The 15,819-nt window shown below is 52.1% G+C and overlaps 1 protein-coding gene across 7 annotated transcripts in view; it reads right to left on the bottom strand.

Moving 5' to 3' along the window:
* Positions 1 to 15,383, bottom strand: part of LOC149361028 (uncharacterized) — a 53,173-nt gene extending 37,790 nt beyond the window's left edge. The window contains exons 1-3 of one of the 7 annotated variants that reach the window (XR_016288896.1): positions 13,954 to 15,378; positions 9,198 to 9,388; positions 8,296 to 8,839 (exon numbers count right to left, since the gene is read on the bottom strand). Coding sequence is in view for 5 of the 7 variants with exons in the window: in XM_089572570.1 (XP_089428696.1) it covers positions 11,642 to 11,950; positions 13,954 to 15,117 (1,473 nt within the window). In the remaining 2 variants the exon portion in view is untranslated. Of the gene's footprint in view, positions 1 to 8,295; positions 8,840 to 9,197; positions 9,389 to 9,408; positions 10,270 to 11,488; positions 11,951 to 12,425 lie in introns of those variants that run through there. The other 6 variants (XM_089572575.1, XR_016288897.1, XM_089572571.1 and 3 more) reach the window with 6 other exon arrangements.
* Positions 15,384 to 15,819: the final 436 nt, after the last annotated feature.

Below are 15,819 nucleotides of genomic sequence, written 5' to 3'. Positions count from 1 at the left end.
AGCCACCAATGAACCATTTGCAGAAATCTGTAAGTCAGTTTCTGCGTAAGCTTGTTTTCCAACCGAAAGGTCTCGTTCCCAGGCGACACTCTCGCATTCTTTGTGGAAGCAGTTCCCTCTTCTGAGCAAACTCAGGAATGTCGCCAGTTCACTTCAAGGTGGCCCCAAGAGAGTCGTCGAAGGAGTACAGTGGTACAGCACAGAAAAGGGGATTGCAGTCAACCGGCTGTTTCTGTCTGCAACTGCGGCTACGTTTCTGGTTATTGCGAGCGCAAATTTATTTTTTCCGAAACTATGACATTTCATCATTTTTTTATTGCTGCACGATTTCCGCGTAATTTCGTAAGCAGCAGCACACCAGAATTCCTGTAAATTTGTTGAGTTCAGCTGTTTTCTTTGTGAAGTTGGAATTATATGAAGTATGAGCTTTATAAAATTGTTATCTTGAGTTCTTACAGCGAAGACACGCTGATTAAAATTTATGGTCATAGAGTAACGGCAAAGTAACGTGCGATACTTTTTTTCGGTAACGGTAGCGCGTTACCTTTTTTGTAGGCAACGTAGGGCGGTAACGCGTTCTCTTTTTTTTAGTGTAACGGGTAACGTATTTAGTTACTCTTTTCGGTAACGCCTACAACACTGCATGGAACAGAGGAACCTGCTGCAGCTGCAGACGTGGGGAACAACGAGCCATCGCCACCGCCATCGAGAGGTGGGAACACATCTCATTTGCACGATGTGGGAACACCACGGAGCGGTGTTCCCCAATCGGGCCCATCACCACCCAGACTAAATTCTGGTTCCGGCAACAGGCAGACGGCTGGAAGAAAATCCAGCCGGGATACTGCAATAGATCGGCTCATCAGCGAACAGAGGTAACTTGACAAGTCTAAAGAAAAAGAAAGCAACTTTCACGAGCGGCTATTAGCCATGCATGAAAAAGCCGGTGAAAGGGAAAACAGGCTAATTGATGTGCTTTCCGACCGTTGCAAAAAAGAAATGTCTGAAGGGGCTTGTTTGTCTCATTACAACAAACAGTACAAAAACATACAAAACGAAAGACGCACGGCGAGTGGCGAGACGCGCACACAGTGGCGAACGGCGGCGGCTATGCGTTTTGACTTGGGCTTGCGAGAGATATGGCGCCAGGAGCGCGAGCAGCTCGAGCAGCGCGCTGCCCCGGCTGCGGAGCTGGTTACGAGCGACAAGGGCGACGCCGCGAAACGCAGGAACGGGCGCCAAAGAGCTGCGCTCTAAAAGAAACTGAGCAGTGAGCGGCGGCCGCGCGAGAACTTTGTTTACACCTTGCATTCTGACTTGCTCTGTTCGCGCCACGACCAAGCCGTGCTCCAGGTCCATTTTCCCAGACCAGCGCCACGGCCTGTTCACAACAGGCCGTGGCGCTGTTGGTGGGACCTGAAACAGATCCCACCTGAAAAGAGACGACGCTTGCGCGGCTCGCAAACAAACCAGCGCCACGCTGCTCTTCGACCCTCGACGATCATCCGACCCTCTCCCACGACTGAGTGCACAGACCGCCGGCGAGGATCGTGTCGGATAGACCACGGCGCAAACGGAGTATCGCCTCTGCGCGAACTGCCTGTGCCGCACCAATGTTCCGTCGTAGACGACAAGTGCGTGTGTTCGACCCGGGAGGACACCGCTCAAAATCGTCGGCCGCGTTGGCCAGGGCCACTCTACGCTTAGCTGCCTCACCATGCTGTAATCGGAGCCATGTGCTAGGTATGCTACACAGCTAGCCTTGTTACCAGATTGAAACAAAAGGCTCGAGTAAGCGTGGATGCAGTAGGTGGAAGTGGAGGAACCAGAGCCGAAAGGGCTGTGTTGAGACTATTCACATGGACATGGCCGAGTGTTGTTTGTGCGGAAGTTTGGTGTGCACTTTTCCTTTTGTGCTTCAATGATTACAGACAATGTGGGATGAACCGCTCGGAACTGTCTTCGTGTGCGTGTTGCAGAATGTTTGAGTGCCCTGGTAATGATGTCGTGTCTTGACTACAGGTTGGAATGTATTTGTCATCAGCACTGCATGGATTAAGTTTTGTTATCTTATATTGTCTTTGCTACGAGCGTGAGTGTGCAAGATGTGTCGGGACTGTCGTTAAGACGTGAGTTTCTCTTATTGATGTGGTAGCTGTGTGTACCATCGGGGTGATTTTCTGTATGTTTTGTTTCGTATATCCCTCCGCATTTTTTTTTTATTGTAACGTGCTTTGTGTTGTGCGTACAGCGAGTGTACACGCAACATTCTCGGTAAGGAGTTGAGTTGCCGGGTTGCGGCTCAGGGACCCATCGCGCACGCACCCCGAAACCGGTATCTTGGCCCGTCTGGTTTTGCGTGTGTTAGCTGTTTGTCGGGGCTCCTCGAGTGGCCGCCACCCCAGCGCCATTCGAATGGGTTTGTTTTAAACAAATGTGGTAAAGTGCATCCCAGAATGGCGGTTAGCGGACTGCACCGTAGCCGGCTGCGAGAAGACGAGGCCCTGCAGGGTCGCGTTTGAACCGCAAAACGAAGCCGACGCGCGGACCCCTGGGGCGTCGAGAGGGGGCCGCGTGTAAATTTATTGCTTTAAACTGCGGACCGCGTGACGGACGGGGTGCCTCAGAGACGACCGACGAAGGGGGAGAGCGCGCGGTTCGGGCTGAGTGTTTGCCTTCCTTGTGCCGCCGCTGCTGTTTTTGTGTGTTTGTGTGTGTCGGTGCTGTAACCAAGCGGAAATGCGTAACGTCTTCGTGGAATTCGCGCGGTGCTCGCGTAAACAACAACCCCGTGAGCACTGGCGTACTATTGGCTCCTTCAGTTTGAACAAAATTTCCCTGATTGGCTCTGACAAGCGCATTTCCTATTGGTTACAAAAATGGTACCCAGAATGTTGGGAAAGTGTATTCAAGGGCGACTTTTGACGCGAAAAGGGGGATTGGAGATCGGAGACCGGCCGAGGAGAGAGATCGGACCGGGGGAGATCGGACCAGAAGGTCTTGGAGGTCGGAGCTCGAGAGAGTCCGGAGAGACCGTCCGGCACCAGAGGGGACGGAGACCGGGCGAGGTCTGGTAGAGATCGGAAGGAAGTCGCTGATGAGCGCTCGTGAATAAACTACATAGTCTCGGAGAAGTTGTCCAGTCTGTTCCGCAACGTGTCGCCGGATCACCGAAACATTAGAAGACTTCAAGATCATCAAAAAATAACTCACAGTCTCTACGGCAAATTATTCCTTTTTCTGACACAGGTAGAGCTGAGGTTGTTTTCACTTTTCTTCTTCTCGCTAGCTGTTGCGAAGCGAGGTCAGGCCGTCTCGGTGCCGTTACGACCCGGTCTTCTGATTGGCATTAGCGCGAAGAATGACGACGATGATTTTCATTGGAGAAACAAAACAAAAACCTTATACATAAGAGATTAGCATAGACGGTACAGTGAAGACGGAATAGAACAAAGGGAGAGCAACAACACAGTGGAGCCGCCAGAGCTCTCCCGGTCAAAAGCTCCTGGCGAGAACCCCCAGATTCCCGCCAACATCTTTTCTTAATGCCTCAGCTCATCACTGATTGGGCCGGCCCTCTCGTGACGTAACAGTTGCCCGTGGCCGTGTATTTAGGCGGGTCCACAGTGCTTACAGCGAGACCCACGTGACTGATACAACACAAGCAAAACACAACGAAACCATGACAGAGTATCTTCCCCTCAGGAAGTCGGACTGCGCTCACTAAAAGAGGCAGGAATACACACAAACACACGAACAGACCCGTCAGTTGCCCTCTGTTCCTCGAATCGGCGCCAGCCAGCGGAAACAAAAGCGCACGGCCAAAAGAAAAATCTTCTCGGCGCCGCCGTTAGGCCGCAAGTCCGGCAATGAGCGTAGCTGAGGCGTACATCTGTCCGCGCAGCTCAGGAACTATGGCATGCCGCCGCCGAAGCCGCCCGTTGCATTAAAGAAAAAGAAACCTAAAGGCCAGCGTTCGTAAAGCGCGCCACTGACACCGACCAGGCACAGTCCGTGTTCCCGGCTTCCCGCGCGTCGCCCAGAAGCGGCGCGGTGACTACGCGGAGTTGGCACACACACGCACAAGCAAAAGAAAAAGGAGCGCTCCTGCAAAAGCGGTGCGGGTGAAAGTATCATTTAGGGTTTCTCGCGGCGGGGATCCTCCAAAGGGACCGAGGCGAGACTGCCGGTGCGCTGTAACTCACGTAACGCGTACCCGGCTAGCTCCTCGGCGCGACCGTGTCGACAAACAGCTTGAAGGTCGGCGGGAACACATATATTTCGGCTGCTGCATGCAGGTCTTAAGCTCTGTGGCTCTACAGGTAGTTTGATTTTTGCATTCGCAATGGTTCTAAAGAAAGCAAAGCCTGCTCACGAACAATGCAAATGCGTGTGCGCGGTTCGTAACACAAAATATGCCGCGACTACGCTGTGGCGCTGCCAGCGCGTGAACATTAGGGTGTCTGGATGCCGACCATCGAGCAACCCTAGTGAACACAGTCGACAGCAGTTAACCGGTCACATGAGAAGGGGCCGGCACACAAAAGAACAAAGCCAGCTGGCACAGACTCCCCAATGCCCGCATTTGGTCTCTCTTTTCCTCGCGAATGCCAAAAAGCCTGAGGAAACGAATGAAAACAATGCACACATTAAGGCAACGCCAATGATTTCAGTGCTGCGGAATGCAACAACTATTATTACTACCGCCATCTACCGCTTACGGCACGAAGAAGTGCCCGTGCACCACAGTGTTGTTTCACTCACGTGAGGACGAGTGCAGTTCTTTCCTGAGAGATGTGGTCGCTTTCAGGGAAGCACGTTTACTCCTCGTCGTTCCAGCGGAGTCATAGCGTCTGCCGCGCACGGATATCACTTCACGCCTCTGGCAGGGCGGAGCACGCACGTGTATAGGCGACGGAGTCCGCCGCAGAGGTCGAGCAACAAAAGGCGCCGAAGAGCGTGCCACGAGGAATGCGAACATGAACGCCGGAATGCGCACACAGCGTCCCAGCGGCCAGAGTGTTGTTGGTGTAGTCTGGTGTCACAAACCGAATCCAGTAAGGTGCAGTCATCGGCTCGCGTCTCGATCACAGCGAACACGGCTGCCTACGACTGCTGGCATGCCTCGCTCTTCCCAGCGCTAGTACCAGCGCTTCTCGAGCGCAGCTTGTCTGCATACAGCGTGTCTCCACTGTTGAGAATCTCTGGAGAGGGTGGAAGAGGAGCAGGAGGGCAAGTGAAAACCCTCGCCCGAGAAAGGAAGGGAAGAAGGAAACAAGCGACCCTTTCCCACTACCGCCTACGCGCACGGACACAAAGCAATGCTCAGCGAGAGAGAGAGAGAGCGCGCGCTTCGAGAACGGCCGTGGATCAGCGGAGGAGGGTGCCTCCCCTTTAGGCGCCGACCGAGACACGCTGGACGGCGTGAAATCGCGGGGATGCTGAGAGGGAAAGTTGTCACCGCGAGAGGCAGAGCCAGACGGCGGAGTGAAATAGAGCACTGCACGGGCCTGAACTTGAGGCCCGAGCCCGGCCCGGGCCCGCGACCTGAAGCCCGAGCCCGGCCCAGGCCCGCGGCTTCAAGCCCGGGCCCGGCCCGGGCCCGCTAAATTATCGCTCTAGTGAGCCCGGCCCGTGAATCCCGGAGTGAAGCCCAGCCCGAGCCCGGCCCGGCCCGTTTCACACTAAAGGCCGATTCACACGACGGTCCGTCCGCCCGCGGCCCGCGCAATACGTGGTCATGCGTCAGCACTTTGAGGGGCGCGCTGTCGGCCGCCATCCATCGATCCATCCATCCAGCGCGCCTCTCAATGTGCTGACGCATTGAACACGTAGTGCGCGGGCCGCGGGCAAACGGACCGTCGTGTGAATCGGCCTTAACTGAGCAAGTAGACTGCTACTACACCGATAAGGAACTGGCCGACAAAGGTTCTGAAACCGCAGTTTGGCTTAAAGAAAGTTGGTTCTTTTTAACCCAGAAGGAAGTGATGAAGAGTAGTTCTCGCCAGGCCCGTCTTTTGGAGACAGATATCGTGTAGGTGGGCAAAGATAAACTCGGAAGTTTTGAGAGTCAAATAAAAAGGGCTGCATACACGCGTATTAGTCTACTCTGCGTTCCCCCGTGATTGTAATCAGTTATATTCTGCCGCCTGCGAAGTATAAATATTAAATCTGCCTAGCAAGCAGTAGGATGACATTTTTTTTACTGAATGCCATCTCACAGGTTGAGCTCATAGCCGAACTGGTCACCTTTTAGCAGAAACGAAAAGCTAAAAGGCTTGAGTATTTCATGATATGTGCTTGAAGACCATAAGCGTCCTAAACTAATTGTTCTTCCCCAATGCATTTCTAATAGTGTATAGGTATGTTTTGGGAACGCGAATTATCAATGGACAATTAAGGCCCGTTGAATTTTACTCTTACTGCACCGCGGCGTGGAAATAAGGAAATAAATAAGTCAATGAATAAAGCATAGTCTTTTTCTCAGCGTGTACTATAACTGATAGCTCATCCGTGTCGCTGCTTCAATGCCACAGTTCTGCACTTCACTCTGCAATATTGAATGAAAAGTCGGACACCAGCCGTTTCTGTACGGACCGAAGCCTGGCTCGGGACCGCAGCTTTAAGCCCGAGCCCGGCCCGGGCCCGCAACTTCAGGCCCGGGCCCGGCCCAGGCCCGGCAAAATAAATCATGTCCCGGCCCGGCCCGCGGGCCGGGCCGGGACAGGGCTTTCGGGCTGGCCCGAGCCCGTGCAGTGCACTAGAGTGAAATGCTGGAGACAAATAAATAAAAAAAAACGGTGCTGACCGTAAAGCTGCTGCCCGGAAGAGGGTGTCACGCTGTTTGGTCTGGATGCGCCGTAGCGCACTCTTGGCTTTCTACGTTCCCTGCCGTCGGTAAGCAACAGCACGACATTCACTGACGCACTCATCTCGAGACGTATTGGCTGCGAAATCGAAGAGTCGCCACCTTGCGGCGCAGCGGCGAACACTCGTGGATGCCTGCGCGCGTCGTTTGTTGTCTGTTTGTTGTTTGTTTGTTTCGCGGTTCAGTGCGCTCCTATTTGATACACCGCATCTTACGAAAGGAATGTGAACACGCTTTCATCCTAGGCTGCAATGAAGACAATAATTGCCCATAAATGGCATGCTGGATCGGCATACTCCGCCGGTCTTCAGTACTTCAGGCTATTTCCCGCGCGGCGTCTCAAGCACAGCGACGATGGCTCAAGGTGCAGTGTCAGATCAAATATAACAGGCCACTGCCGTCCATAGTGCTGCTGCAGCCACCCCATTGACTGTATATTCTCGTTAGGTATCATTGGGATTCAAGAGGTACTGACACACAAGTGGGATTTTGGACGGCTGCCAAACAGAATGCAATTCGGGCGGGTCATTCTGTGGCCTCTATATGCATAATCACGTTCCTTGAATATTTTCTTCTCGTTAGGTTAGTAGGTTTCCAAAGGCACTATCAGCAAGAACTGAAGCGCGAACAGCAATACGAGAAGTCCTTAACACTACATACAGAGGGTCATAGCCGCCGAGTTTTCAATCTGCCGCAGGGGGGGGGGGGGGTGAAGGGTGGGGACAATTACCACTCTCTCTCTTTTCATTCGCCCTCCCCCCTCCTTCGGGCATGCTTCTTGTAAAGAGATATTTATTTGTTTCTTTTACTCACTGGATACAGAATACATCACAGAGGGGGAACGGCAATTCACAGCAATCCAGAAGGTAAAAAAGGGTAAAGGGGCCAAGTACTGATCTTTGAGGAACCGCAGTACCAAGTGCTATAGTATAGGAATCAGCGTCATTAACGCTGACAAATCCAACACGAGAAGAAGGAAATCCAGCAGTGTCAACGTTCAGCACACTTAGTTTATGTAAGTTATTAACTTTATCGAATTCTTTAGCAAAGTGATGAAGTTTGCAGTCAGATGAAAAAGCGGAGTCCAAATAAAAGTGCAAGTTGTAACTGAAGGAAAGTAGTTGAATGGCATATGAGAAAACTTTCGGAAGCCATGCAGTGTTAGAAGATACTTATCCCTAAGAAAATTAACAAGATGTGTAAATATATGTACCAATATTTTGCATGATATTGATCCCAAAGATATGGGTCAATGGTGTCGGTTTCTCAGTGGGCACAGGCCACCACCAACCACCGCGGGTTCGGGCTTCGCGCGAGCCAAGGGCCCCGATCAGCGCCGTCACCACACGCACCCTGGGGCACCGCTGCGGCGCACTCAACCTCCGCAGGAAGGAGAGCGATTCGCCGCAAAGAAGTAGGCCTCCAAGTTCACAAAGGAGAGGTGTATTCACGTCGTCCTTCAGCAGATACACACACACTCAATAGTCATCCCGTCCCGGGGGCGCGCGAGGAGCAAGGCTCCGCTGCGCGCACGAAGCGACTAGAGCAATGCGCGCCGCTAGCACGCCGCTGCAGGAGAATGTCCCCGCGGCAGTGCTGCGACCTCTCTCTCGTGTGGACCGTTGAGCCAGTTGCGAGAGAGAGTGGGCAATCAACGCAAGGTACGCCTGTCGGAGGTCGCTGGACCCCGCTGCAAAGGCTCGAGCCGCTGCAGGTCAGAGGATCCGTGCTGGCGAGCTCGAGTATGCACTGGTCCGAACGGCAAAGGCCGGCTCACACAAACAGCAGCTTACGCACCTTACGCTGTCTCGGAGGGATCCTGTCTAAGCTCCGATCGGAGGGTCGCGCGGCCGCCCAAGCGGGTCCCGAAATCCCGCCAAAAGGCGCCAATGGCAGAGGCCGTTGGGAAGCCGGGGCGAAGCTGTGGCCGAATGACAGTGATTGACTGTCGCCCAGCCGCCCCTCCGTCACCTGAGGCGGGAGAAAGGGAAAGAGGAGGACAACGCGGGACGTCGTCAACAGCCGCGCAAAGGCAACGGCGGGAAGCCAGGATTCCCACATCCTCCTCGGCGAAAGCACGCGGCAAAATAAAAAATCAATACACAAAAAATAACCTGAACTTCAGTTCCAGCCATAACAAACTAAAAAAACACACACACACCAAAGAAAACTAGGCAAACAAACAAACACTTCACTTCGCTGCAAGAAAAACAAAACAGCATGCAGATTATATACACTGCAATGTGAATACAACTGTACAACTATGTGACAGGTGGATGATAGGCTCAAAGTTCGGTGGCGCGGCCCATTAGGCCTGTCTGCAACTCACCGCTCGCAGACCTCAAGTTGAACGGGTTGGGAGGGGCGACGACTGATGGTGGTCTTCCTTCCATTGAAGACGACGGGGCCGCGGCAGAGCACTAACCGCGCGTCCTCGGACACGACGTCACGTTCGGGCCCAAGATAGCTAGTGCACCCTTTTCATGCCGGCTGAAATCGGCGCGGACGTTCGGCGGCGTCCTGAGGTGTAAACATGGCAATACCGAGGGGTCTTTTTCATCGCTCACGCAGAAGCACACCACGGCACAACTCGCGTCGCCTCTGCTCATGGTTACGGGCGTGTGCACACACACACGCACACGCGCGCACACACACACACGCACACGCGCACACGCACACGCACACACACACACACACACACACACACACACACACACACACACACACGCTGGCGCGTGCGCGGACGCCGGTCGGCGACAACGATCCGCTCATCAGAAGCGTCCCGAGGCGCTGCGGCGAGACTCAAAGGATGCACTTTCCACCCCCCAAACACACCCTACCAACTTTCCCTCCATACCGGCCGCACAAAACAAAACTCGCGTCGGGACACACGGGCTCCTTAATGGGTACCCTTCACAAGGGGAGGAGGGGAGGAAAAGAGAAAAGGCGCGCCGTACAAACGACAGGCAAACTCTGCGCTTCAAAAGATAAGTGCAAGCGAGAGCGACTGAAGTTCACATATGTACAAGTCTGGTTAAAAAAGCTGAAGGCCAACACAGACGCATGCTACCTCTTACATCTCGGTACGCTAGAACTAAAACGGAACGAACAAGCAGGAAACGAAAGTGGCTAGAAACTGACTCAAGCAAACAAATAAATAAACTGATAAACACACAAGGCTGGAACTGAGCATGCTGTAAAAAAAATAAAGGTACACACCGCGCTTCACCTGGGTAGGGCCCGACGAGAGAGCTCGCCAGCTGGCTGAGGCTGCGTGCCTTCGCAAGAGTCCGCCGTCCGGCATCAATCACACCGGTGACCGTCGCCTCAGATTTTATTTATTTATTTGAAAATACTGCAGGACGATATATTGGCCCATGCAGGAGGGGCTATACAAGGCGCTTGAAATAACAAAAGCCAAATGGAATACATCAATGAGCAAAATAATGAAGAACAACACTCATTCACTCAAGGAAATGCTTATCGAGAGCTTTACTGATTTTGGAGGACTGAAAAATGGCCTCGGGAAGCAAGTTACAATCGGAAACAGTCCGTGGAAAAAAAACTGCTTCAACGAATCAGTCCTTGCAAAAATGAGTTCGAGCAAATGAATACGTGAATGGTGTGTTCGGCGCGATAATTGTTTAAAAATTGCGGGGCGGGGCATGTTTAATTTATGGGTTAAAAGGTTATGCATAGGCAATAGACGGGAAATTTTCCTGCGTACTTGGAGTAGTGGAATATGGTTGGCTTTCATTAGTGTTGTAGGTGAGTCTAACCTCCTATATTTGTTATAAATAACCCTAACCGCTTTCCTTTGCACCATCTCTATCTGGTACATATCTTTCTTAATGAATGCATCCCATAAAACCGAAGCGAACTCTAATTTGGACATAATAAAAGTATGCAAGGAGTTTGACTCTACTTGGGGCACCTTTAAGCTTCTGCGTTAAGTAGGAAATCTTAGAAAAAGACGAGGAGCAAATGTGTGCAATGTGGGAAGACGAGCCTAAGTCATGTGTTAACGTTACCCCTAAATATTTATAATGTGTAACCTCGTAGAATAAATGGTTTAGCAGGCTGTAAGAGAAAGGACTAAAATGTTTTTTTTTACGTGAAATTCTCAAGAGAACAGTTTTATCATGGTTTAATTGCATATCCCATTTTACACGCCAGTGATGAAGAGCTAAAAGCAAATTTTGCAAGATGTAGTGATCATTCTGATTATTTATGGTCTTAAAAAGTAGTGCAGTCACGGGCAAAAAGCTTTAAGGCCACATTCTCGGGGATAGAAACCGACAGATTAATTATATAAATTAGGAAAAGCAGCGGCCCCAAAACGCTCCCTTGGGGTACACCTGAAGTAACGGAAGCTCGTTAGATTTGGATCCATTAACGTCTACGTATTGTTTCCTGTGTTTAAGATAAGCACCGGTTCAACCTGTGCGCGGTACGCTTGCGTTCCGCCGCACCAGTTGTGCCTTTGCGCTTGCCTGTGATACCAATGGGTACCGGCGTGTAGAGATTGCCGAGATGGCAGGGTTGCAGAGTTGGGCCGGCTACTAGGCCTAGCCTGGACCCATGCTAGCGGACGGAGCAGCAGCAGTGAACGCTCTCAAGACCGGAAGCCAAAGACCCTTTATTGACGCCGGCGTCTCTATTTATAGAGCCGAACCAGCGCCCTCTACATCTCCCCTTCCCGACACATTGACCCCCATCACGCACACGACACAGCTCACTGTCACACAGTCTGCGAGGTTCAGTCACACAGGTTCACAGGTTCAGTCTGCTCGGTGTCCTCACACGTCGGCCGGATCGTGTAGTGCGCCCAGGTGGTGACGAAGAGGGGAGAGCGTCCAGAACTTCTTCTGGCGAAGACTGAAGCATCTCACGATGAGGTGAGGGACCGTGCAACCCTCGAGGTGGTGTAGAAACAGGGCTGCTGTCAAGTGCATTTGTCGGAGACGACAGCGTGCTTGAAGCCTGAGGTTCAGTGCTTGCGCCCGAGGACTCCTCTGATGCTGCTTGAGTCTGAGTAGGCAAGGTCGAGTGCCCGTTCTCATTCCACACAAGCTCTGTCGACTGCGGAACAGAAATGTCATTGGCAAACCTCAGGCTTCAAGCCCGCTGTCGTCTCCGACAAATGCACTTGACAGCAGCCCTGTTTCTACACCACCTCGAGGGTTGCACGGTCCCTCACCTCATCGTGAGATGCTTCAGTCTTCGCCAGAAGAAGTTCTGGACGCTCTCCCCTCTTCGTCACCACCTGGGCGCACTACAAGATCCGGCCGACGTGTGAGGACACCGAGCAGACTGAACCTGTGAACCTGTGTGACTGAACCTCGCAGACTGTGTGACAGTGAGCTGTGTCGTGTGCGTGATGGGGGTCAATGTGTCGGGAAGGGGAGATGTAGAGGGCGCTGGTTCGGCTCTATAAATAGAGACGCCGGCGTCAATAAAGGGTCTTTGGCTTCCGGTCTTGAGAGCGTTCACTGCTGCGGCTCCGTCCGCTAGCATGGGTCCAGGCTAGGCCTAGTAGCCGGCCCAACTCTGAGTACAGTATTGAGTTAAAAGGGTACATTCCCCATCCTGCTGTTGATGGCTGCGAACATCATCAGGACTGATTAGACGAGTCTCAGTGATTGCTGAAATCTGCAGCTTTAAGAATTTTTCGACCATATCCACTTGTTGGGGAGGTGAAGCTACTGGAGTGCGGGACAGCGTGTCTGCAGTAGCAAGCTGCTTGCCAGGCACATAAACAACTCGGAACTGATATCGCATCAGTTTGATATGGAACCTCTGAATCCTAGGTGGCATCATGTCAAGATCTGATTTCCCTAGAAGAGTTACTAGAGGTTGATGATCCGTTTCCACAATAAATGAGATACCACGAATGAACTGGTCAAACCGGTAAATTGCCCATGTCACTGCTAGAGCCTCTTTTTCGGTCTGGCTGTAGCGTTTTTCTGCCTCTGACAGAGCACGAGACGCAAATGCTACAGGACGTAGCTCACCAGTGGGCTGTTCTTGCAAAAGAACTGTGCCAATGCCAAAAGAGCTGGCATCACATGACAGAGTTGTGTTGTAGCTTGGATGATACTTAGCTACACACAATGAAGACGAGAGCATTGACTTGACCTTGGTGAAAGCTAACTCTTGCATAGGACCCCAGTACCAGTCGCTATGCTTATTTAGAAGTTCTCTAATCGGTGCTGTAGCCTGTGACAGATTTGGAAGGAAGCTACCAATGTGGTTCACCATACCAAGAAACCGGCGAACACTATGAACATCTGTCGGAGTTGGTAAAGAACGGATAGCTTCAAGCTTGTCAGGACTCGGAGAAATACCGTTTTCACTCACAACTACGCCTAAAAATTCTATTTGCCGTTGGCCAAAACAACATTTGTTTTTGTTCAGCTTTACACCTGCTTTGCTTAGACGATCCAGAACTTCAGATAACTTCTGGTCGTGTTCCTCTTTATCTTTCCCAAAAACAAGAATGTCATCAATCATATTAACAACATTAGATTGGCCTTCCAAGATTCTAGCCATTTCCCTTTGAAAGAATTCGGGAGCAGATGTTATTCCAAACGGTAAACGACAGTAGCAGTAACGACCAAAAGGCGTGATGAATGTAGTGAATTCCTGACAATCTTCCGAAAGACGGATTTGATGAAATCCAGCAGTGGCGTCCAGCTTTGAGAAAACTTTGGCATCACCTAGTTGTCCTAGGACCCATTCAACCGTAGGTAAAACGTGCCTTTCCCTGAGAACCTCCTTATTAAGTTTGGTCAGATCCACACAGAGGCGGTATCCACCTGAAACTTTTGGAACTACCACCAAGCCTGCACACCATGCCGTTGGCTTGTCAATACGCCTAATAACTCCCTGTCTTTCAAGCGAGTCAAGTTCATCTTTAACCACGTTATGGAGGGGCAGGGAAATCTACGTGGGACGCTCAGAGCAAAAGGTACAGCGTTCGGTTTTAGTCGGATAGTGTACTCCGCACCAAAAGTCCCTATGCCTTCAAAAATATCCTGCGTCGGCAACTGACCAGGAGAATGAGAAGGAGGAGCCTGACTTACTTGCGAACGTGCCAGCGCATCAACGAAATGAACGACTCCAAGAGCTGTGATGGCTGGATAACCCAGAAGTGGCGTCGACTGCGAAGGCAGGACGTAGACTCTCTGCTGCGAAGTGCGACCTTTCCATTCGAGGGTAGCTAAAAATTGACCAGCAACCCTCAACTGCCGGTTGTCTGGCCCGGTGAGGCGACCCTCTGGCGCGTCCAGCCGCGACGGAATGCCTGGAAAAGTGGCGGGAACCACAGTCACTTCTGCACCAGAGTCCACTTTAAATTCAAGAGGAAGTCCGTTTACCTTCACACACACGAACTTGGCGTTCTCCGTCTTCTCCTTCTTGATAGGATGCACAGAAATGGAGTGCGAGTGTCTTGCGGATGAGCGTTGCTTGGAAACGCAGACGCTCTCAAAATGACCCTTCTTTTTGCAGAATCTGCATGCAGCGTTCCGCGCAGGGCAATTATCACGTGTATGAGCTTCGCGTCCGCAGAAGTTGCAGGGTTTTTCCGAAGCGTTTCGACGAGCGTCTCTCGTTATGGATTTGCGACGCGCGGTGGCGTCCACATGCACAGGCAAAGTACCGTTGTGCGCTCGTTCCTTGCTTTCTTTCTGCGCGTCCTCATACAAGCGGGCATCTAAAAGCGCCTTCTCGAGAGTCAAATCCGGCGTTCGGCAAAGCTGCTCCGAAAGCTTAGTGTCGAACAGGCCAACAACGAAACGGTCACGAACCAGTCTGTTTTCGACGCTGGAAGAGCCGTAATTGCATTTCTTTACCATCGAACGCAGGGTGGAATAGAACGCGTCCACGCTCTCGGATGGTTGTTGTACACGCTTATGGAAGCGAAAGCTTTCATGAACTTCGTTCACAGGATGAATGAAGTGAGCCGTGAAACGTTGTTTAACTTCTGCATACGACGCGCTTTCCAGCTCGGTGAGCCCAAGAGAAGAGAGGATGCGGCGCGCTTGAACACCCATGCAATAAAGAAGTGTGCGAATCCTTACTTCGTCTGTTGCTGAAGACGCACCCGTGGCGACAGCAAAATCTTCAAATTGCTCCACCCATGATGACCAGGAGGCCGGGTCATCGAAGTCGAACGCTGGTGGCGGCGCTAGGCCAGACAAACCCGTGAATCGAGGTTGCGTCTGAGTCGAAGACGACGCGTCCATGGCGCTGCAGATGGTCTTGGTCTTGAGATGGTCTTGAGATGGTCTTGAGATAGCCTAAAGATTTCAAAAAAAAGGAAAAATCAGAATCCAAACACTTCTGACACCATGTAGAGATTGCCGAGATGGCAGGGTTGCAGAGTTGGGCCGGCTACTAGGCCTAGCCTGGACCCATGCTAGCGGACGGAGCCGCAGCAGTGAACGCTCTCAAGACCGGAAGCCAAAGACCCTTTATTGACGCCGGCGTCTCTATTTATAGAGCCGAACCAGCGCCCTCTACACGGCGCAAGCTCGTCAGACCATGACGCGTAGACCTTCAGGTCTGCGATATGGGCACGGCTGGTTTTCGCGAGCGGCGACCAGACTCTGACCACTCGGTATACGGACCAAGCCACTTAGGAGCGAGCGAGGCTGAGAAGCCCTTGCTCGCATCGCTAAGAACGTGGTTGCGCTTGAGGAGCAGATCACCCACCTGAAATGTCAGGCTGCGGTGCTTGCGGTCATACGAGCCTTCTGTTGGGCTCTGGCTGCCGCCAAACTCTCTGTTGAGAGCCCGAATAGCCGGTCCCGAAGCGTCGACGCATAAGCAGAGCAGCCTGCCCGCGTCTGCTCATCCCCGAGCTGGCTCTGCACGACGTTTGACATCGGATTCGACAGCTCCCTCCCGAAGTTGAGGAAGGCGGGAGAGAAACCAGTTGAGCGACT

The sequence above is a fragment of the Amblyomma mixtum genome, chromosome 2 (assembly GCF_055824585.1).
Source record: "Amblyomma mixtum isolate Tamu chromosome 2, ASM5582458v1, whole genome shotgun sequence".
Lineage (NCBI taxonomy): Eukaryota > Metazoa > Arthropoda > Arachnida > Ixodida > Ixodidae > Amblyomma > Amblyomma mixtum.
The sequence above is the reverse complement of the archived record's forward strand: the minus strand, read 5'-3'. Positions and strand labels throughout refer to the sequence as shown.